General features: G+C 36.1%; 1 protein-coding gene across 7 annotated transcripts in view; it reads right to left on the reverse strand.

Moving 5' to 3' along the window:
• Window positions 1-1,506: 1,506 nt before the first annotated feature.
• Window positions 1,507-24,965, reverse strand: part of PUM2 (pumilio RNA binding family member 2) — a 97,383-nt gene continuing 73,924 nt past the window's right edge. For 5 of the 7 annotated variants that reach the window (XM_077751064.1, XM_077751066.1, XM_077751062.1 and 2 more), the window contains 8 exons: window positions 17,375-17,642; window positions 16,186-16,315; window positions 13,995-14,129; window positions 8,926-9,063; window positions 7,925-8,050; window positions 7,562-7,683; window positions 6,826-7,018; window positions 1,507-4,763 (listed from right to left, as the gene is read on the reverse strand). In XM_077751064.1, coding sequence (XP_077607190.1) covers window positions 4,632-4,763; window positions 6,826-7,018; window positions 7,562-7,683; window positions 7,925-8,050; window positions 8,926-9,063; window positions 13,995-14,129; window positions 16,186-16,315; window positions 17,375-17,642 — 1,244 coding nt within the window. In that variant the 3' untranslated portion in view covers window positions 1,507-4,631. The remainder of the gene's footprint in view (window positions 4,764-6,825; window positions 7,019-7,561; window positions 7,684-7,924; window positions 8,051-8,925; window positions 9,064-13,994; window positions 14,130-16,185; window positions 16,316-17,374; window positions 17,643-24,965) is intronic. The other 2 variants (XM_077751067.1, XM_077751065.1) reach the window with 1 other exon arrangement.

A 24,965-nucleotide genomic window follows, 5' to 3' on the forward strand; every position in this document is an offset into this window, starting at 1 on the left:
TTGAGACCTGCGTGGGGTTCAGGGCTGACAGTGCAGAGCCGTTTTGGGATTCTATCCCTCTCTCTACCTCTTCCCTGCTTGGACTCTGAAAATAAACTTTAAAAATTCCTAAACATTTCCCCCACCCCAAGTTTTGTTAACTCACTAGGAGTCACCCACTGCCTCTGCACAGCACACATCTCATACAATTCTCAGTTTTAGGAGGGAGGTCTCACTTCCATTACCTACACATCAGGAAACGAAGACTTCAAAGATGAAGTCATTTGCCTAATTATGTAAAGCTAAAGGTATGGAATCTAGGAAACCTAATTCCAGAGTCCAGACCCTAAACCATTAAACTGAGATGCCAAAGAAAACTTGAATTAATCTCAACCTAGCCATTTTCTTCCTTCAACTACCAAATGGGATACAGAGCTATTTCATTTGGTTTAAGTTCCTGGTAAATATTTAGGGGGGAAAAAAAGTTCTGTGACTGAAACCTAGAAGAAATGAAATTGCCTACAGATGGAGGAAATGACGTTCAATAAACATCCCACCTAATTCTGAGCTTCCTGTAGAAATTGTCCTGGAGTTCTTTTAGGTTCTTAGCCATGCAGCACTCCTCAGATCCAAGGTTCTATGGGCAATCAGGATAGTATTCCTACTTTACAGATAGTAACACAGAGGCCTAAAGGGTTAAGTTTGCCCAAGATCACACAGCCTACACTCACCCCTAGGGACAAAGAAGTGGAGACACTCTTATGCCCTATAGCCTCCTAGAAGCCAGCCCTGGGGACACCATGCTCCATGCTTCTCAACTCTCTTCACAGAGGAATTTACCGTCTAGAGCATCCAAATCCCATCAGCTAGATTGAATTGGTCCTTTAAAGTTAGGCAGATAAGGTAGACTGTTAACACAGCTCCTCTGGGGTTCCTCTGCTCCTCTCCCCCCAAACCCCAATCTTCCAGGGAAATCACTGTCAAGAGGGCAAACAGAACTACTTTTCCAGGTCACTTTTCTTAGGTCACTAAGCTAGTGTGGGAGGATGTTAATATTTATTTCTTCGAAGGTCTTTTAAAGTCAACACTAATATGTGGGATAGGTCAACAATTCCAGAAAGGTTGCTTTCAGCTCAGAACAGAACCATACGAAGACAAAATTAAACCTGGCACCATGTGTATGATGAAAATTCCGCTTCCCATGTAGTTTTATGTAGATCTCCAATTTCTATTCTATCAAGTTATCTCTATGGCTTAAAAAAAAAATAGTGATAGAAGGAAAAAGTAAATGGGAACAATATCAGTATTAGTTGAGAACTGGATTCTATGTATCTAAGATATTCTCAATTCTTAAAATCATTTACCCATTGTATAGATGTGGCATTAAGCTTTAGATATGTTAACACACCCAAGTTCACAAGGTTTATGAATCATGAGGTAATTTCAAATCCATGGCTGAACCCAAACTGTACTTCTCCTTTAGACAACACTGTTTCTAAAAGTTCATGTGGAAAGGAAACAAACATCTATAGGTAAAGATAAGTGGTTTAATTTAATCCTCAAAACAACCTTGAAGAAGTATCATTTTATCAAGTAAACAGGCTAAAAGTTTCATCCTATTAAGTGTGTAATTGCTCTATGTTATCAGAGATCCTGAATACTAATTGAAAGACAGGAACACCATCAGAGTAATCAGTAGCCCCATATTATCATCCATGTGATAAAAATATTTTCTTTTCCTTAAATCAAAGTAAACTTGAATGGGCTATCTGAATTATAATTGAGGTACAGAAGGGTATTTTATCTAGAGAAAAACACAAGACCAGGTTTATTTCATACAATGTTATTCACACATTTTTCATTTTCTAATTTATACATAATATACAAAGTGAAGATAACATTATTTCATATGAACCAAGAAGAGCCAGGACTTAGACAAACTGGTCCAGAAACAATCCATATCAAAAGGAGACACTCAAGAGTGAAGTATAAGTGGTTCTGCCCAATTAAAGTTTCTTTATTGTGAAATGTTATTTTCAGAGTTTGGCAAAACTCCACACCAACTTATTAAATGGTGGAATTGGAGAGGGGGGCACCAAAACGGCAGAGTGTAAAAATCTATAACAAAAAATATTTTCGAGAATAGGCCCCGAAGTATTGGGAAGATTGGGTTGTCAACACTGGGATACATGGGAACATCAAAACCCCAAGAGGAAGGTTCAGCTTCCCAGCTATCCCCAGGACTTTCTAAATTTGCAGGACAAAGGAAAGCCAGGAATTCAACTGTGCAAATCCTGGAAAGTCACTATCAGTCTCCAACAAGGACAACTTGGATTATGATCAGCTCATGACAGTGAGTGGATACTGGGAGCAGAAGTTCAACACGGGGCCAAGACACTCTGAGGCTGGCAAAACAAAGTAGGACAGGAAGACAGCAGCTTCATATGGGGGGGGGGGGGGGGGAGCACTGCCACTGTTGACTGGGAGATGCTGATGACCAGCAGGGCTAAGAGAGAGGACAGTGACACGTGGCTGGATTTCATGGACTCAACATGGAATGCTGGGTTACAAAACAAGAATAACTCAAAGTCAAACATGAAAAAGTATTCCTGGCACCCCAAACTTTTACACCATTATTTTTAGGTTCATGATATGAACAGCTAAGTGATAAAACCTTTATATTCAATATTGTGCTCAGAAGAATGCTTTTCTTCTACAGACTTCTACTAAAAAAATCCCTTACATGTTCAATCGAGAGATAGCATGGTTCATTAGTTTTCAGCACTAAACATAAGTGGGTCAACATAAATGATTTTATACAAAATACTGACTTCAACAAAATACAAAGCACTTTCTTTATCTTTCAGAAACTGAATATACAAAGCAAGTTTTTTCCAAAATATTTTCATAGGCAAAGGATTAAAAACGATTTTAATTATACACATATGGTCACAATTTTGCCTTAAAAAGATTGTTGGGAAATGTACATAAGGCCGCTTGTAAATGTACATCATGTTACTGTTATGTCCTATGTCCAGAGAAAAAAATGTTATCATACAGATTTGCTCTTACTTGGGAATAGGCTATTCAAAAATACAGTACTCTTCTGTACAAAGAAAAAAGTCACATCACATTTAATAAGATGGAAAAAGCATTGGCCTCCATGGTAACCAAATATCTCAGTCCAATACTTTCTATTATGCACAATACCCTGACTTCTTGAAAGTGATCCAAATCCTAGTATGTCCATATTAACAGAGTCAACAACTATGTTATAAAAGAAAATGTTTCCCACAATAATAAAAAGAAAGCTGGTTCATACTTCTGAAACCATATAAAGATAAAAAATTTTTAAAAAATCACTCTCGATTTGGAGAAATAAATTTACATTATACAACACTATATGCCAGGTCAAAGAGGGCAGGGACATAAATGTACACTAAAATGCAAATGTTTCCCAAAGAGATAAAACAAATTCCATTTACAGCATGAAGGTTTACAAATGTACACCTGTACAACAAAGGAAAGCATCACTACTAAATTAGCATAAGGCTTTTATAATAAACATTGAAACAAGATTTGCTTTTAAAGTGTAAACTTACATCTATTACTACACACACAATGCATATATTTATAGGAAGCAAAAAAAGCTATCTGAATATGTAGTCATGCTTAAATGTTGAGCTATCAAATTTCACTTTTCAGTGGCCCCTTTTCACCTCTATCTGGTTCCTACTTTTGCAAAGTCTACTAAAAAAGGCAAAATAAAGCTCAACACTTCCTCAACATGTCCTTGTAATTCTATAAGCAAAACAATATACAAATTTCCACTCTTTCTCAGATTGCAAACCAAACTGAAAAGTTAAAATGGGACTTAACTTTTCATTTAGTGCACTTAACTGAATGGAAGTGTCACCATGATTTTTTTTTTCCTACCTCGTACAACAATTACATATGTGAGTATATACAATACTTCTGTACATTGCCAGAGACGTTTTAGGGCAGTATTTGTATTAAAATCATATCCACTGTAAATAATGATAGTTCTTTCATCTCAAATCATTAAATTCTTGTCTTACTTGCCGAGATTTTATTTGCATGATAGTTTGTGAATTACCAAAATACAACTTAACTTTCTTTTTAAAATACTAATATTTATGCAGTTGATTGTTAATCGGTTATAAAACACTTCACACAAAGGACAAAAAAAAATAAGGACTATATTTCTATATACATCTCTATAAACCTGTTGTGCTATGGGGTCCGTAGACCTACCAGACTGCAAGCCAGTTTATTAAAAGAATACTGTACTTTTTCCTTTAAAAACTATTTTTTGTGACTTTACAAGGTAAAAATTTACAAAATATGTGACAGCTTTTTTTGATAGTTACATCATATACAGGCATTCTGTGCTTTGCCAGCAATCCAATCTGATAGGTCTCCACTCAGGGCTGAATATAATTTATAATTCACCACCCCCACCCCCCAAATATACACAAGAACCTTAAAAAATTTACAAATGGATGAATAAAGTCAATAAATAGTTTTGCTTTAAAAAAAAATTTGAAGATTCATAGTTGAGTTGTGTTTTGATAATTCACAAAAGAAACATTCTTTTCACATGGTTACATCATCTTCTATCTCTTTTTCCTTTACAACATTCCATTTGGTGGTCCTCCAATAGGCCCTAGATCTGGGCTGTTTTTCAAATAATATTTTTCCAACTTTGCCAGTATATGCTTCCCATATGTGTATTTGCGCAAAGTAGTAATGTGAGGTCGAATCTGAAAAACAAATAATCTGCTTATTAAATCTAAGTTATTTTGGTTTCTGGTTTCTTCTTAAAAGAGCGCTCCTAAATCTGGGTGACTTAGAATAACTGAAACTTTAATACTCAAATCCTTTAAAGAAAGTTGTTCTGAAAGCCATTCATGCTACTCAAGATCTCCAATTCTACTCTCAAAACTGAACAATGAGGGGCACCTGGGTGGCTCAGTTGGTTAAACGTCTGACTCTGGCTCAGGTCATGATCTCACGGTTTGTGGGTTGGAGCCCTGTGTCAGGCTCTGTGCCGACAGCCAGCTCAGAGCCTGGAGCCTGTTTCAGATTCTGTATCTCTCTCTCTATGACCCTCCCCCACCCTCTCTCTCAGAAATAAAACATTAAAAAAAAATTTTTTTTTAAGTGCCCAACGAATAAACAAACCAGTACTTCTGAACTATTACATATGCCAACAGTGGAAAGGGCTCCAAAGATAGCAGGGAAGCATCACTAGTGAATTACTGAGTTCTTAAAAAGCTGATGAAGGCAGAATCTTCCAGCTCAAATCTGAGGCATAAATTCAATAGAAAATAGATCAAAAGACATGAATGAGCAATCAGATGTGTGATGTGTAACTTTAAACTGTTCACAATCCCATTAATAGTTTTTAAAATGCAAATGAAACTATTCATTAGAGTATCATTATCTTCCACCCAGACTGGAAAAAATTTATAAATAACAGCTGGTATTAATGAGATGATGGCAAAACAGACATTCTTCTTATATCTTAGATAGATGTGCAAACATGCACAGTTTCTTTTAAAGCAACCTGGCAGTGTCTATCAACATGTAAAATGTTTATATGCTTTGCCCCCGCAATTCCACATTTTGTAGGAATTTATCCTAGAAAACAGTTAATCACACAAAGACGTTCACATACAACACTGCTAATGACAGTTAAAAAACTGAAACAATCTAAATGTCATAAATATGACACTGGTTAAATAATGTAATTGTTAAAAAGAAGACTGACAATTTTGAACTATGTATATACTTTTAAGCAGAAATATTAAATTTTTAAAAGGTAAACAAAAATTTATGATCTATTTCTCTATGACAGGAGGTCCAAAGAGGTTATGTATTTGTCTCCTGAATAAAATTTTTGAAAAACATGGAGTATTTAGTGTTTCTTCCAGTATTTTAAGGTTTCTTTGGAGTGAGTGAGCATATACGCAACCAGGGGACCGTGAGAGGGAGAGAGAGAATCCCAAGCAGGCTCTATGCTGTCAGCACAGAGCCCAATGCGGGGCTTGATCCCATGAACCATGAGATCATCACCTGAGCCAAAATCAAGAGTTAGATGCTCAACTGACTAAGCCACACAGAACCCTTCTTCCAGTGTTCATTTTAACAGTTTTCCTATGAAAATGGATGAATTTTTAAAGAATTGCTAGATTCTAGGGAGAAGAATAAGAGAGAAAACTACTTAAAAAAATAAAAAACCCAAATAAATCCTCTTTAGAAAAATGCATTAGGTTAGTGACAAAACTTAGATTTTATTTTTATTTATTTATTTTTTAAATATTTTTATTTATTTCTAGGAGACAGAGAGAGACAGCATGAGCAGGGGACGGTCAGAGAGAGGGGGAGACACAGACTCTGAAATAGGCTCCAGGCTCTGAGCTGGCTGTCAGCACAGAGCCCGATGCGGGGCTCGAACCCACGAACTGCGAGATCATGACCTAAGCGGACACTTAACCGACTAAGCCACCCAGGCGCCCCTAATTAGATTTTAAAATCAATGTTCAACCCATGTGTCATGGGGCAAATAAAACTGATCTGAATAAGAAGGGGATGAGCAATGCTAAAGGCAGGTTAAACAGATAATAAATGTGATTTTATTGAGATTAGTTTAAGAATTTAATAAAAGGGCACGCGATACCTACATTTGTCAAAGGTTATCTATTGATTTTAGTTTTTTTCTCCAGTTACAACATGAGGAAATGAGAACCTAGGAAGTTAAAATTGTAGCCTGAAAGTCACATAAACTGAATCATCTATTTTAAGTGCTATAAGCTATGTTACCTTATGCATGATTATCTTTCTCTGGGCAGGTTCAGCCATATCAATCATCTTCTGAACCACATAATTGGCATACTGGTCCTTCATCATGGTGTATAAGGCACTGTGAGCACCATCATTCTGGCAGCAAACTTCATCAATCAGTAAAGCTCTCTCAGCACGGGAGGCATGAGTAACACATTTTTCTACTACATTGCTAAAAATTAAAGTACATACATAAAAAATTTTCGTTACTGTTTCCTTTATAGCAAAATATCCTTGTTTTTGAAAGAACTTGCTCAACACATCAGAAAACATAAAAGTGAAGATGGTATTCCCTTGTAATTTTCATACATTTTACTTTAAAAAAAAAAAAGGAATTAGTATTCTTGAGAAACCCCTACTGGATATTCTCCAGCTTAATTACATACCTCTTAAAACTAAAATTACAATTCAAAAAAGAGGAAACTAGGTCATTAGTAAGGTCGGAGACTCTGATTAACAAGCACTATATGAATCTGCATTTATAGGGTTGAGAGACCAATCATTTTTTGCATACCGACTTCAAAAAATGGAATATACATGGGCAGACCAATTTGTCATATAGAGTCTTCAAGAATAAAAAACCATCTGTATGTGCTTTGTCCCTCTACTAAAATAAAGATTATTCAAATACTATATACTACATGTATTTGTTTACTAATAAAAGCCAAAGAGTTAAAAGAACTGACCCTTGGAGTTAGAAAAATATTAACAATACCTGGCAAATTTGTGTTGACTCAGGGCTAAGACTTTTCCTCTGATTTCAGAAACAATTTTGCTTTTGTCTTCAGGTCGACCATGTTCCAGGACATGCTGAATAACGTAATTGCCATACTGATCCTAAGTACAGATATTTAAAAATTACTTTCCTTAAGTCATCCCTTAAGAATAATGATTATTCTTTAAAATGATGTTAATTGTTTGTCTAAATGTCCGTTAGTATATAGTCAGGAGAATACACCAAGCTTCTGTATTACTCTGTGTTTTTACAGTGTATAATTTGGGAATAAATTACATTTCCCTTTATTCTGAACCACTGTCAGAAATACATAAACATTTAAAGCTATTAAGGAGTTTATACCTGTACCAACTGCTCTGTATGTTGGTGGAGTTCCTCTAAGATAGGTAAAGTCTGCTCTGCAGTGCAATGCTCCAGGATGCGCTGGATTACTCTGCAGCCATAAGGATGAGTTGAAAGCACAAACACCTTAAAACAATTAGAAAAAATACATTCACTTTATCTGACATTTCTGCAAAGTTCTATGAGGCAGACAGGCTTTTGATGACAGGGTAATTAATTTAAAATACAAGGGTGGGGAGTCACCTTTAATATGACTACCATCCTACTGGCAAGGACTGGACAGTGAAGTGCTCAATTTAGGAGCTAACAGATATTTTGATCAAAAGGAAGTTAACCACAAGATGGAGGGCATGTGACAATGAAAACAGGCTGCAGACTGAAGGCAATGCCCAATGTTGATAACAGCTGTTAATTAATATGTATTAGTTACTAATTAATACTTATTTTCTGTGTTTTACTATACACTTTTAAGTCGTCTTCCCTCCTTTACTTCTCCCCGAAAATTTGGAAAAGACTGTTAGTTTCTAATTCTAACAGTTGTGATCCCAAAGTAATACAATTGATGGTGCCTGGGTGGCTCAGTCAGTTAACTGTCCAACTTCGGCTCAGGTCATGAAATCACAGTTTCCAAGTTTGAGCCCCGCATCAGGCTCTGTGCTGATAGCCTGGAGCCTGGAGCCTGCTTTGAATTCTGTGTCTCCCTCTCTCTCTGACCCTCCTCTGCTTGTACTCTCTCTCAAAAACAAACATTAAAATTAAAAACACAAAAAACAAAGTAATACAATTGAACTGATATTTCCACATTTTTCATTTTCAAAAACTATGAAGATATCTATTGACACACTCTATGAAAGAGGCAGAAATCACTGCGCATTTAGATTGGTCTCCTATTTCTGTATGACAGTACTGGGTGTTACACTCTCGGGAGTTAGGAAACAACGTGTTAACACTCCAATGCTACAAGAATGCCCTGCTAATCAGAAGACAAAAATAAATCTTACTTGTCCTTTGAAAGCATCAATGATGAACTGGAGTGACTGTGGTTGAACACATTCAATACATTTTTGTACAACATGGTTTCCATTCTGGTCTTTCACACATTTGAGTACATGGCCATCGAGCTCCTTTACCATTTCACTCTGCAAAGAGAAGATGACATTTAAAAAATTACATCATGAACACAGACAGACACAGAGTAAAAAGTACATTGAAAAATTTGTTGGTAATTTTTTAAATATCAAACTTTAAAATCCCCCCCCCCCAAACAGAAGTCACTGAAGATGAGAATTACCGAAACATTTCGNATGTTTTATTTACTTTTGAGAGACAGAGAGAGAGAGACAGAGACAGAGAGCGCGTGTGCATGAGCAGAGGAGGGTCAGAGAGGGAGACACAGAATCCGAAGACAGGCTCCAGGATCTGAGCTACCTGTCAGCACAGAGCCTGACGCGGGGCTCAAACCCATGAACCATGATATCATGACCTGAGCCAAAGTCAGAAGCTTCACCGACTGAGCCACCCAGAAGCCCCTGAACCTGCCATATTTAAAGGAATCTCTTTACTTTGTACACCTTCCATGCATCTTTTTCAGTTAACTATATATACTAAATTCAGAATTGTAAACTTTTTCTCTGCTTAGCATCCCCTTTCCTTCAAAAAATTATTTTTAATAGCTACATGAGTCTATTAAATGCATGGAAAAAGGTAAGAAATGGAGCTATGGGACTTTTTATATATTATCTCAATGACAGGAAGAAACTCGACATTTTTATTGTTTTTTTATGAGCTTATATTAAAGAACTCATTTAATATAACTTTTATCATTTGATACTTTCCTCAGGGACAAGTGCCTAGGAAATTTTAGATTTTTGTTCATTTAACCAAGAAAAATGACCCCTTTCATTTTACTTCTTTGACTAAAACTAAGGTATTCATATTTAAAATCTCTCTCAACCAAAGAACGCTCAGCTACCTACTGGCATAATTCTGTTAAGCCAAAATACAAGAGATGTTTAGCTATAAACTAAGTAACAAAATAAAATGGTCTAAAGAATCCAAACAATACCATTATCCATTAACAAGTTACTCTAAGGATTATTCCCAGTGCTTTATATTTTCAAGTATTAAAGACATTTAAAATCTTTATAATTTATTAAGTGTAACCGACAATGTTCCATTATTTTCAGGTGTGCACGATAGGTACAGTCACCATACAATGTCATTACGTTATTGACTATATTCCCTATGCTGTACTTTGCAACTCTGTTAATTTTAAATTTTATCACTGGAAGTTTATACTTTTTTTTTTTAGCTTTTTTTTAATGTTTTATTTATTTCTAGGAGAGAGAGAGAGACAGCGTGAGCAGGGGAGGGTCAGAGAGAGAGGGAGTCACAGACTGAAACAGGCTCCAGGCTCTGAGCTGGCAGTCAGCACAGAGCCCGACGCAGGGCTCGAACCCACGAACCGCGAGATCATGACCTAAGCGAAAGTCGGACGCTTAACCGACTAAGCCACCCAGGCGCCCCTATAGTTCTTAATCCCTTTCACCTATTGCCTCCCATTCCCAGCATCCACACCCCTCTGGCAACCAAGAGCTTGTTCTCTGTATTTAAGAGTTTGTTGTTTTGTTTAAGTACAGTACTTGTCCTTTCTCTAATTGATTTCACTAATATAAGACCTCTGGGTGTAGCCATGTTATTGCAATTGACAAGATCTCGAATTCTTTAAAGTATCTTCAATCTCTCTCAAAACGGAATGAACATTAAAAAAAATTTAAAAGGGGGGGGTACATGCCTGGGTGGCTCAGTTGAGCAGGAGGCTGACTTAGGCTCAGGTCACAATCTCACAGTTCGTGGGTTTGAGCCCTGCGTCGAGCTCTGTGCTGACAGCTCAGAGCCTGGAGCCTGCTTTGGATTCGGTGTCTCCCTATGTCTCCCCCTCTCTATTTCTCTCTCAATCGAAAATAAATAAACATTGAAAAAATTTTAATGCAATATCTTCATTTTATTTTTAAATAATTTATGCTAATTTTTTGAGAGAGAGCGAGTGCGCGAGAGCGTACAAACATGAGCAAGGGAGGGGTAGAGAGAGGGGCAGACACAGAATCTGAGGCAGGCTCCAGGCTCTGAACTGTCAGCAGAGAGTCTGTTGTGGGCCACAGCGAGATCATGACCTGAGCCAAAATCTGAAGCTCAAACAGCTGAGCCACCCAAAAGCCCCCAAAATATCTTTAATATCTATATTATCTATATATCTAATATCTATATAAATAATATCTATTAATATCTATATAAATAAATATCTATATCAGTTTGAGCCTTTTGATCAAGGACTGCTGTAAGCATCTATAATAATCAAAATTTGTTGATCTTTTTCCATTGTGACATATCTTTAATTATTCTATAACTCAGGATTATCTCCAAAGAAGTAATGCTCTTTTCTCAAAAATGTTCAATGGTGTGATTAATGCATACATACAGGCATATTCATCCATACATGTTATGCCTTTTCAATTCTGGAGTTTATTATACAGCAATGTATGTGGGTGGAGAGCAGAATCAAAGCTAATCTCTTTCCATATTTATTAATTACTGATACCTTTTAAGAAATAATTATTTCCTTTAGTCTTACCATGTTTCATTGTAATACATAGTTATATAGAAAATAGTTATCTATTTAAGGTTATAAATTTCATTCGTTTTTTAAATCCTTTTTTTTGTTTCTTAAATTTTTGGTAACATTTTATTTATTTCTGAGAGAGGCAGCATAAGCATGGGAGGGTCAGATAGAGAGGGAGACACAATCTGAAACAGGCTCCAGTCTCCCACCTAGCTGTCAGCACAAAACCTGACATGGGGCTCAAACCCACGAACTGTGAAATCATGACCTGAGCCGAAGCCCGCCGCCCAACCGACTGAGCCACCCAGGCGCCCCAATAAATTACATTCTTAAAGTCTGCTTAATTTCATGTGAGAACCACACTAATTAGTGGTGCTTCACAATTTATTTTAAAAATCTGGCAGATCAGCATTTATCTTCAATCTCTTAATATTCCTATTTCAAATAAGTCTGAAAATTATTTTGATCAGTTACCAAAAATTTCCCATGAGTATGACTGGAATTACATTAATACTTTTTTTAACTTAAAATAGACTTTTTGAATCCAAGAATTTGATATATTCCGATTTAATTTATACATGTTCTCTTTGTAAAGAATTGTGAAATCTTGTTAACAGAATTCTTAGGATCCATTTCCTATTTAAGTTTTAACAACTTTATGTAATTTTTAATTGGTATATAGAATGAAACAGGCTTTAAAATTTTTATCCTTTAGAAAAAACTGATATCTGATTACAGGAAACATTATAAGAAAGAAAACAGTTTTGATGTCACAGAAATGAATTTTTAAATAAAACTGTGGTTTTGTTTCTGTAATTTCATATTTGCTGCTACAATCGCTCAATTTTTACAGAGCTAAGATTTAAATCTGGCTCCATTTAAAGGAGTACTTTCTAGTAACACAGTTTTTGGATGGGTGACTGCTTTATTTAGCCAAATGCATACTTAGTATTTTCCTATAGGCCAACATCAAAGAATTCTGGGGGAAATTCTTTTACCTTGCAGCAGTAGCATTCCTTTTGGGCACTGGAATTTTGTGAATCCTTTGGGGGAGGGTAATCCTGGGGCAGAAATGTGAGTTATGGAGATGGGGGATTTCATGTCTTCAGCCTTCTCTTAGAACCAGTACAGTTCTACCTGTGCCAGTCCCCAGTTCACCAGCTTTGTATCCACTTGTCTTCTCAATTGAAATACAGCCGTACTTGGTGACAGTAGCCATAGCTAAGTTACTTATGAGCATACCTGACTTTCAACAATAACAAAAATTGTTTGGGATTTTCTTTTATTTCCTAAAAATGAATACAATGTCAGGACTTCACGTTTATATACTAGTACATGGCTAATTAGTATTTTACAGGAACCATAGTTCTTACTGACTTCATACATATACAAATATGTATGTACATAATATTTTGTGTGTGTCACTTTTTTGTAAACTAAGTGCTGTTTCAATGTTAAAATCATTTTGAAAGTTACTGTAATCAATGTGAATAACATGTCTTTTTCCAATCTGTTCTGAGCCTAGTGTTTCCTTTGTGAACATATGTGTATCGTATACATTTGTATAGTTAAACACTACATAAATATTAGCGTGTTTGTTATAAGGAAAGTATGTACTGAGTACCTTTTAGCTAGCCTGTTTATTCTTTCTTTAAAAAGGTTTAAGCTTTTTTTTTTTTTTTAAAATCTTTAAACTGGCCTTTATTACATGTTATGAATAAAGTTGCAGTTAAAAAGGACAGGCAGGGAAAAACTAGTTTTGAGTGTCTTAGAATAGAAACATAAGACTAAGATTTTTTTCTTATTAAAATGTTATTAATGCTTTATGGAAAAAAAATAAAACAAAAATTTCATACTTGTGCTCACTTCAGCAGCATATATACTAAAATTTTAACTGTACAGGGGCACTTGGGTGGCTCAGTTGGTTAAGTACCCAACTTTGGCTCAGGTCATGATCTCATGGTTCATGAGTTCGAGTCCCGCACCAGGTTCTTACGCTGACAGCTCAGAGCCTGGGGAATGTTTCAGATTCTGTGTCTCCCTCTCTCTGCTTCTCATGTTCTGTCTTTCAAACATAAACATTAAAAAAAAAAAAAAAAAAAAACTTTATAGAAAAAAGAAAATTTTATTCTTGTGGTTACAAATGTAGTATCCAAATACACTTTGGAAAAAGTAAAAGGTATTCCTGACACTATACAAAATCAAATAACCAAGTATAGCGTTCTGCTTACCACACACTAGGCACTCAAATTATCTTCATTTAAAGAGGAAGACATGTCGAAGAGAATGAAGAGGACAGATCAAAGATCTACAGTATAACATGTAATTAATAAGGTACTGTTTGAGACATTTTTAAAAGTTTTATTCTTATCGAGGAAATATTGTAAGATTATGAGAAAAAGGAATAATTTTAAAACTGAATGAAGTAACAAAAATTTTGTCTTAACTTACAATTACCTGCTGGTCAGATGAAATAGACTCTAAAGCTTTCTGGATAACACGACAGCCATACATCTGCAAGGCTAAAGGCAGAACGTGCCCACGAATACGAGTGGCGAGAGCTAATTTTTGATCCAAACTCCCAAACTGATAGAAAAGAAATAAGTATTAATAAAAATAACCATCACATAAATTTTGTTAAACCTGAATAACCCAGTGTTTGCAGCCTATTTGTTCTAATTTTAAAATAACACATTTTGTAATCATATAAGGAAGAGGATTTAGGTAAAAGCTAATTAAGATAAATCCAAAACTGCTTGAAATAACAATTACTTTTATCGATGGTTAAGCCTCACTATTTAAAATATCCTTGTTACTAATACATTAACCACCTGTTATTCTTTTAAAGTAAACATCATTACTCTTCATTTTAAACAAATAAAATCCCCTCATCTTTAATGTAATGAACGTCTGAGCCATACATTCAGACCAAATTATATTCAGACCAACCATATTCTGATTTAACTGTAGAGGAAACTTAAGTCAAACTACTACACAGATACTTTGCTGTAACCTGAAAATTAGCTAAATTACAAAATGCACGAAACCTAAATATTAATCAGATTAATAGTAATCTCATTTAAAGTAGGCCCATATATTTTAAAAATATTTTTGTGATAAGATATACACATATATCGCATGTCGTTTTAACCATTTTGAGTGCATATTCAATGGCATTGATTATATTCACAATGTTGTACAATTATCACTACAAACTGTTCCCAAATCATTCCCATTGCCTCAAAGAGAAAACACTGCGTACATTAAGCAGAAACCCCCACCCCACCCTCAGCATCTGGTAAACCCTTATCTACTTTGTGCCCCTAATCAGTTTGGTTGTTCTAGCTATCTCACATAAGAAAACACTATGATGTTTGTCCTTTTGCATCTGGCTGATTTTACTTAGCTTCACCCACGATGTACTAACAGAACTTTATTCCTTACAGCTGAATAACATTCTTATTGTATGCATATACCACCTTTATCCAGTCATTTGTTGGACATATGGGTTGTTTCCACCTTTTGGCTATTGTGAATAATGCTGAAACAAACACTGGTGTCTAAGTCCTTGTTTTTGATTCTTTTCAGTATACAGGAGTAGAATTCCTGGGTTGTAAAATAACTTTATAGCTTTTTAAGAAACTGCCCAGATGCCTGGGTGGCTCAGGTGGTTGGTTAAGTGTGCAGCTCTTGATTTTTGGCTCAGGTCATGATCTCAAGGTCACGAGATGGAGCCTTGTGCTCCCTCCACTGGGTATGAAGTCTGCTTGGGATTTTCTCTCTGTTTCCCTGCTCACAAGTATGCATGCTCCTGCTCTCGCTCGCTTTCTCGCTCGCTCGCTCTCTCAAAAAAAAAAAAGAAAAAAAAGTTTGAAGGAAGTTCCAAACTTTCTCCCAACGGCTCCACCCACTTTACATTACTGCCAACAATATAGGAGGTTCCAATTTCTCCAAATCTCCACCAACATTTGTTACATCCACTACCACCCCTTTCTGGCCATCCTAGTAGATGTCACATAGAACTTCACTGTGGTTTTGATCTGCATTTCCCTAATGACTAAGGATGTTGGCTTCTTTTCATGTGAGTATTGCCTATTTGTGTATCTTCTGAGGAGAAATGTCTCTTCAGTTCCTCTGTCCATTTTACTTTAAAAAATATATATATATATGTATTTATTTTTCAATTAATCTCTCCAAACACGGCGCTCAAACCTACAACCCTGAGATCAAGAGTCACATGTTCCACCAACAGAACCTGCCAGGTGCTCCTCCTGTTATTTTAATGTTTATATACTTTTGAGAGAGCGCAAGCTCTCTCTGGAGGGGCACAGAAAGGGGGTCAGAGGATGCAGAGCGGAATGTGAGCGAACAGCACAGAGCCCAACACGGGGCTCAAACTCAAAAACTGTGAGATCATGTCCTGAGCCCAAGTCAGATGCTCAACTAACTGAGCCACCCTGGTGCCCATCTCTGTCCATTTTTTAATAGAGTTGTCTTTCTGTTGTTGAGTTTTAAGAGTTCTTTATAAATATTTTTCCCCAGGTGCATGTATTTTTATATGAAAATGACTCTTACCCAACTTTCTGAACTTTTCTAAGCATTCAGCATATAGTTGGATACGCAAACATGTATATGTGCTTACCTCAAAAAATTTCTGTATGACATAGTTTCCAAAAACATCTGTCATTAATTGATAGGCTGCTTGTAGAATTTCATTAAATACCATCTGTCGCTCAGCTGGAGTAGCTCTCTCTAGTTTTTGTTGTATAAATCTATGTAGGAAACATTTTATATGTCATGACAGCACATTGAGAACAAGCTCCTGCAAAGTCTGTATCTGACGTGAGTATTACACACCATAAGCACATAAAATTACTTCCAGGAATAGTATTAACACATTTAATCCCTTAAACAGCAAATTTAAAGGAAAAAAGATGAAAGCTATGAAGCATTTCTTTATAATGCCTTAATTTAAAATAACTACCAGTTAGGGAGAAGTTTCGATATAAAGATGTTTAATCTTAAGTTCGTTCTGGTTGCATTATGATCAATGAAGAAAACTAGATTTTATTGGTTATTCATACAGTTTTCATATTACTAAATATCTAAGTTTAGAGTATAATGAAAGAGTCCTGAGAAATAAACTCAAACACAAATGAATTCCTAGCCACCTTGAGTGATACAAGGTTGATTTGCTACTCTTAAAAAATTTTCAAGTTTAGGGAGATAAAACTGTAAAAGGAAAAATTAAATTCAATAAATGTGTTACAATTCTATTTTCCTTTTTGTGCTCTATCTTGAGAACACTAATTTACATGTACCTCAAGTACTATAGAGAACATGTATTATGTTTAATGTACAAAGGCAGCAAATTTTTCTAAAACAAAAGTTAAATGTTTCAACTGAGGGACACAACACATCAAATAAAATCTATGAAGGAACACAAAAGCATTTAACTTTCTTTTTCATTTTTGTTTTTTAGACAAAGACTACATCAGGGACATTTACATCCACAAATGTAATTCAGAGCTTTTTTGGTTCCCCCCCCCAAAAAATTAAGTGTATTCAGTGTCAATGTAATAAAAACAATCCAAAAAAAAGGGGCAATGCTATATTTGTTTTAAAGTAGTCTCATTATAGAAAACTGGGAAACAAGAAATAGTTTAAAAATCTGTATTTTTATCTTATGTCCCAATGCCAAAGAAGAAATCCATATTGGGCATTTATTTTGTAAAAACGTCCTTAAATGATCCCAGTCAAGAAAAATTTAGACTCTTACAAGGCAGTAATTTTCAAAGCAAAAATGTAAGTCATAAATCATAATCACCTACCTAGAACCATGCTGATCTTGAGAAAACTCCACTATGTGTCCAATCAAGTCTCTAAGTTGAAGGTTTGGGAAGCGGTTGTTTCTGAAATCTTCTAATAATCTGCTTCGGCCGGAAGGCATAATATCAGACCTATTATACCGAAGCCGGGAAGGAGGAAAGAGCTGGCTGCTGGAGCTGAACAGACTGGAAGTGCTTGAAGCACTCCGGTATTTTGCTTCTGCTCCAGGCGCTGCAGAGATATATCGACCACTACCATTTGTCAGGCCTCCTACAACAAAGCAGCTGTGGTCAGCAAAATTTCTGACAAGGCCATTCCTCAAATAAGAGTTACTTACACTAAAAATTCAATCAATAAAAGAAATAACCATTCCACTAACTACTAATTCCTATATATTATAACAGGAAATTAATACTGGAGGGAAAACTTCACACATTGACTTAATGTGTGTGAGGGAAAACAAGACTAGAAAACATGAGAAAAATAAACCTGTATTTATCTCTGGCAGTTCAGTTTAAATCATTACATCTAATGTCATACAAAAAACTTGTATTTGTTCCTGGAAGCTTAGTTTAAAACATAATTTTAGCAAGTAATGTCACACATACTAATATTAATACCAGAAAACTAAAAACACCAACAAAATTTCCAGTTTATTAACAAGGTTACAAATAGCTAAGCAAACTCAGATTTGAAGCCACTGAAATACAGTTGGGCTGAAATTTACTTGCAGTGTTACTGAAACATGGAGAGCTAAATCTGTACTTTTTTGGACTATATTTTTAAAAATGCATTAGGTCATAAGATATACCTCTATATAAAGAAAAAACAAGTTTTTTTAAAAAGTGAACTCTGTGTACAACGTGGGGTCAAACTTGACTCAAGACTCAGATCAAGAGTTGCATGCTCTACGGACTGAGCCAGCCAGGAGCCCCAAAAACCATTTCTTAAAGAAAAGAAATCCAAATTACATCTTATTTTAAAATACTTTAAAAATCTTAAAGGAATACTCTCCATAAAATACTATTATTTTACTGACAAGAACTAAAATTAAACAATACGTATTTTTCCTAGAGCTTTAATCTTGATCATTTGAGACATATATATAAAAAGCCTCTTTAACTTATATCCCATTCCAAACAAGAAAATTAAAGGGCAGTCAATAGAAACAAAAACTTCAAGCAGAAAATTGTTATTACAATAACCATTTAAAGGTACTTGACAGTGTCCTTTTAAAAAAGAAAAATGTATAGAAAACCATAACATGCAGATTTAGTAGCTCAGATAAACAAAATCTTCCATCAGCTTTATGCTATTGTATACCATCTCTATGTAGAGTAGTGCTATATATACAATCCAGCCCACAGGGCAGAGATGATGCCAAGGACACACTGTCAGTGCAAAGTTGCAAAGTTATACAGAGGCATTTAAAGGCAAAAAAGAGTTAAAGGGACAAGGAAAGGTGAGACAGTTGTAATCCTGGAGAGTGAACTGTGTTAGAAAGTTCCTCTTTTTGCTTTCAGTCCCCATTGCCCTAGCTTTTCTTTGTGAAATTCCCACCATCCAGAATATTATACATATAACTCATAGGACTCTCCCCAGTCCCCTCTCCAGGGTAAGTGCCACCAAATTATGTTCACCTACAAGCTAGATACCTGGTACCTAAAAGAATGTCAGACGGTGGGTACACATTAAGATTAGTGAGTTTTTTATATAACATTAACTGCCTAAGGTCCAGTTCTATATTATCTTTCTTAAAAGTGTATAATTTAACAAACCACTTTATACACTAAAACCATTAACATCAAATTGTCATATTCATGCCAGGAGTATATAACTATCTCAGTGTTCCTGTACAAAGAATCTAAAATGTGAAAGAATTCGGTGTTTTAATACTGTCTTGATATCCTCAATCCTTTTAAACCTCTAGTACCTACTATTATTTCTGTTTATACAGTTCTATCAACTGTTCACTACCTCATTCCAATCTCTTAACAATTCTTTAACCTTTATGTCGGTAGGGTAGGGATGCTCTGTGTATCATTCCAGTCTGTTTTTACAATTATGAAGTCCCATTCAAAGACCACTTTGAGGTCACTTTACACTAAAGCATCCCGCTAGAGTACATCCTCTCAATTCTTCAGTCTAATTATAGAGTCCTTATTCTGAACCTATTACATGAATTTCCTAGTAGAATCCTAATTATTAGCTTCTATTGTTCATGATTATCTCTGCAGCACTTACATTACCTCAAACATAAGGCCCAATCCCACACTTATTTAATCTTAATGTACTAAAGATTTTCAACACCAAATTCAAAATATATATACTTACCCCTAGAAATGACTATGCCAATTTTATTTCATACCTTCTAATATCTTAACAGGAATCTCTCCCATGTCTAGATATTCTTTGATTATATACTATCAGCTCCCTAACACCAAACTCCTGATGCACTCATTGCCAGCTTAAAATGTCTCATAATGCACAAATGCCTTTAGTTTAAAAAACAAAAAAAACAAAACAAAACAAAAACAGAAAACCCTCAAAATTTCAGTTCTGGAAGTCTACTTAGTATTTGCATCTACAAAACTAAAAAAAATTCCCTCAGGGCAGGAAACCTTCCTTTCTTTACAAATTAAATAAGATTTAAAACCCAATTGTAATACACATTGAACATTTTAAATCTGATTATATAAATATTGAAAGCATGCCATTCAAAACCTACTTTGGAATTGAGGGACATTTTACAAAATTGGCCTATAGTCCTCAGAAATGTTTAAGTCTTAAAAGACAGAAATAGTGCAGGATTTAAAAAAATAAAGGGCCCTGACAAATGATACCATGTGTGAGTCCCCAAGTCAATCTCTTTCCCAATCCTCACTCTCTCCTGTCCCCCTCTGGCAAAGTTTGAATAAGCTGGCTGGGCTTTTTTATTTTTTTATTGTGGTATTATATCATTGTTAATTTCCTGACTTAGATACTTGTGGTTACATAAAAGAATGTCCTTGTTCTTAGAAAACATACATGGATACGTTTATGGATAAGGGACAGTATGTCTGCAACTTCCTTTAAAAATACCAAGAAAAAAAATGGACGTAAGGGGAAACGAATATGCAGAAATGGGGACAGGAAATGAACGATAAAGCAAATGTGGTAAAATAATATGAAAATCTGGGTAAAGGGTCTGCTGTAAAATTTATTTTTTTTTGAGTGTTACAACTTCTCCATTAAGTCTCAAATTATTCCAAAATTAGTGAAAAGCAGCATATGAATGTGCTATCTAGGTTATACCATTGCTAATGGTAGTCTATAAGCAGATGTGTTTCTGCCTCTGTTAGAGGGATGACCATCTTCAATTCATCGCTGACATCCCCCTTAGCATTTACCATTTCTTAATCACTACTTGGATAAGAATGTATTGGACATGGAGATTTGTGCTATAATGTCACAGATGACTGCTCTAAATGCAATATGCAGCTAAGTCAGTCAGGACTCTTGACCAGAGTTTATTACACAATAGTGTGCTACCCCTTACATGCTATTTATGTAAGGATTTTTCAAGTTCATTCTTGACAACTGAGCAAAGGCAAACACTTGATAATTATCCTAGTAGAAATGATATGATTTTATAAGTTTTCATTAATTTCCTTAAGAAGTCTGTTGTGTTAGAGACCTTCCCATTATTAATCATAAACAAAAGAGATGATAAAATTACTGCGAAAAACACAGGGCAAGAAAAACAATGTAACAACAGAACAACCACAAAATAAATAAATCTACTTTACTCTTTTCATTCTTTTCTACATCCAGAAAGTTTGGAATGGCAGCTCCTGAACCTCTCAGACCTGTGTATTCTTTCGGAAATATAGATTCCCTGAGACTTACTCAAGACCTACTGAATTACCCTCAGGGAGTAATTTTTATTTTAAAAAAAATCTGAAGGTTGTTTTGATGGAAGAGTTTAGTGGCCAGTGCACTAGAATTCAAGATAATTCAAGGTTTCATTTTACAGCAGGTTGTCAACTACTAATTTCAAACAGTAATAGTGATCCTAGTAGTTCCGGGGTCCTGAAAAGGGTTCAGCTCCACACAGACTATTAGAAAGTGCTGGATTCTGAAAACTAGGTTCTAGAAACTAACTCAGGAAATGGTAAGATAACAAGATGGTCAGTTGGAGTCGGCAAAGAATCAATGATACAGAGTGGTAGAAAAAAGTCTAAAATGAGGGCAGTCTAATTCCTCAAAGGATAATATTGATCTGACCTTCGTCCTGAGTTCTGGAACCTCATTGTAAACAGGGTTTACGTGTTCAAAATAATCAGTTTTTTTCATCTCCTTGAGAAAGTCCATTTAATGACTTAATATTCATAAGCGATACTATATGCGAGACATGGAGGGTCCATGAGGGTCCCTTAAAAAAGGCAGGAACTACTTATTAAGCATGCTCTATGAGACACTGAAAGCTGCATAGAATGCTATACCGTATTGAATTGCGACTCCCCAAAAGGTTGTCATTTTAAGTGACTCAGCTGTGGTAATCTGCCATAGCAACCCTAGGAAACTAACACAGATTTTGGTACTCACAGTGACAAGCTACTATAAAAATGCTTAAAAATGAAGAGGTGACTTTGCAGTCGGGTAATGGGAAGAGTTTGAAAATATTTGGAGCTGTTCACAAAAAGCCCAAATTGCCTTGAAGAGAGAGTTGGTAGAAACATGGTTATTAAAGGCAATTCTGGTGACAGTTCAGACAGATGTGAGGAATTTATCAAGAGTGGCTAACATCTTAGAGAATAGGTATGCTGTCATGAGCAATGTTGGCAGAAATATGAATGCTATAAAGATGTTCCAAGTGAGGTCTCAGAAGAAAACAAGAAAGATGTTATTGGAAATGGGGAACTCAACTGAAATGTATTATGTTGGGCGGACCACAAAACTGGTACAGAGATTTAGCTGAGACTTCCAAGCAACGTGCTGAAGGTGTGGTCTGGTTTCTCCTAGTTGCTTACAGTGAAATAAGTGAAAGATAAAAGAAGGAACTGTTTCATTCATTCATTCATTCATTCATTCATTTTGAGAGAGAGCATGGGGGCAGAACAACGGGAGAGGGTGAATCCCAAGCAGGGTCCATGCTGGCAGCACAGAGCCTGACATGGGGCTTAAAGTCCTGAACGCTGAGATGATAACCTGAGCTGAAATCAAGAGCTGGATGCTCAACCAACTGAGCCACCCAGACACACCTGAAGAAGCTACTGCTAAGAAAAAGAAAACCAGCACTTGATGATCTGGAAAGGTCTTAGCTTCTCCAGACAGAATACGGAGGATGCAGAGTCAATAGGTATAGCAGGACAGTCCCTTGACATTAAGGGAAGACCAAAGTTTTTGAGAATGTCATATCTACAGAAACTATCAGCCTGGCTTGAAAGGGGTAAAGATGGGATGAAGTAAAAATGACTTCAGAGCCACAGATGCAAAAGCTAGAGGAATGGGACAGCAGTAGATCCAAAGGACAGAGCATCTAGCCACAGAGGATTATTCTCAGGCCTTGAAACAAGTGCAATTGCCCTGCTGGTTTTCAGACTTGCTTGGTACTGTAACTCCTTCATTCCTTCCAATTTCTCCCTTTTGCAGTGGGGAGGTCTATCCTACGCCTGTCCCACAACTGTTATTTTAGAAGCAGATGACTTGTTTTTTAAGTTTCATATGTCTATAGATGGAGAAGAATTCTGTCCCAGGATGGACCATATTTAGGTGTCTCATCTGACAGAGATGATGTGATGAGGTTTGGACTTGGGTTATTTAGATGAGACTTTAGACACTGAACTGATGATAGGCTGGGGTACAATTCTTGGGGATACTGGCTTGGAATGAATGTATCGTGCATGTGGGCCAAACAAACAAGTTTGTTCCATTCATAACTCCTAGTACCTGTGAATTTGATTTTATTTGCAAACACAGTCTTTGAAAATGTACCCAAGTTCAAATGAAGTCATACTGGATTAGGTCAGGCTCCTACCCAATGATTGGTGTCCTTGTAAGAGAAGGAAATTAGGAGACACACACAGGGAGAATGCCACATAATTATGTGGGCAGTGATGGAAGTAATGCATCTATAAGGCAAGGAATGCCAACGATTGCCAGCAACCACTAGAAGCTAGGAAGAGGCAAGAAGGAAAGAATGCCTCTTTGGTCTTCAAAAGAACATGGCCCTGACAACACCTTGATTTTATTTCTAGCCTCAAAGTACGAGACAATAAATTTGTGTTTTAAACCACCTAACTGTAGTACTTTGTTACAGCAGCCCCAGAAAACTAATATACATATGCTATCCTCTTAACAATGGGACAAGGAACAAGGAAATATTATCTCCATTTAACACAACAGGCTTAGAGAAGCTAATTACCTTATTCAAGGATGAATAATTAGTAGACTGAGCTTTTAAAAAACAATTATATCTGAATAATTCACTTAAAGCTTTTAATTATGACCCACTATACCTCATGAAGAGCATTTAATATGATGTATGACATTCTATTTTTAACTTTTATGTTTTATTTTTATTTCAGAAAGAGCAAGTGATCCAGGGAAGAGCAGAGAGATGGAGACAGATATCTGAAGCAGGCTCAAGACTCCGAGCTGTCAACACAGAGCCTGAGGCGGGGCTTGAACTCCCGAGCAGTAAGATCATGACCTGAGCCAAAGTCGGATGCTTAACCGACCTGAGCCACCCAGGTGCCCCTGTCATGTGATTCTTAAATCTGGGATACACTAGAAGTAAGTTTAATGGGTAATAAATCACATAAAAATTTTCTAATGACGGGGCGCCTGGGTGGCGTAGTCGGTTAAGTGTCCGACTTTCGCTTAGGTCATGATCTCGTGGTTCGTGAGTTCGAGCCCCGCGTCGGGCTCTGTGCTGACTGCCAGCTCGGAGCCTGGAGCCTGTTTCAGTCTGTATCTCCCTCTCTCTCTGCCCCTCCCCTGCTCACGCTGTCTCTCTCTCCTAGAAATAAATAAAAATATTTAAAAACAAAAATTTTTTCTAATGATTATTAGCTACATATTTGACATATAAAGACACAAAATTTTACTGGAAAAAGACTGAGGCTTCAATGAGTTTAAAAACCAAAGAGATTCTAAATAGAAGTGTATTCTCTCGGGGTGCCTGGATGGCTCATTTCACGATTTCATTGTTGGTAAGTTCGAGCCCCACTTTGGGTTCTGTGCTGAGAGCTCAGAACCTGGAGCCTGCTTTGGATTCTGTGTCTCCCTCTCTCCTCATTCCCTCCCCCATTCCATACTCTCTCTCAAAAATAAACATTAAACAAAAGTGTAGTCTTCCACATCGTTTCAATAGGCTAATATAAAAAGCAAACAGCATAAACATGTCAGGTGTGTTACCTTAAATTGTACATCTTATGACAAAATGTAAAGCAAATATTAGATGTAAACTATAAACCAAAATAAAAATGTGTTGTTTCCATTTCTATTGCTTGCAGTTTTTTTTCTAAAAGCAATTGAGTAACCTTACCTTTTCTCTAGTTAGGGTTAAACTTCCTAAAAATATAAAGGTAAAGAGGGAGATCATCACAA

The sequence above is a fragment of the Crocuta crocuta genome, unplaced genomic scaffold, assembly GCF_008692635.1.
Source record: "Crocuta crocuta isolate KB4526 unplaced genomic scaffold, BGI_CrCroc_1.0 scaffold129, whole genome shotgun sequence".
NCBI classification, from domain to species: domain Eukaryota; kingdom Metazoa; phylum Chordata; class Mammalia; order Carnivora; family Hyaenidae; genus Crocuta; species Crocuta crocuta.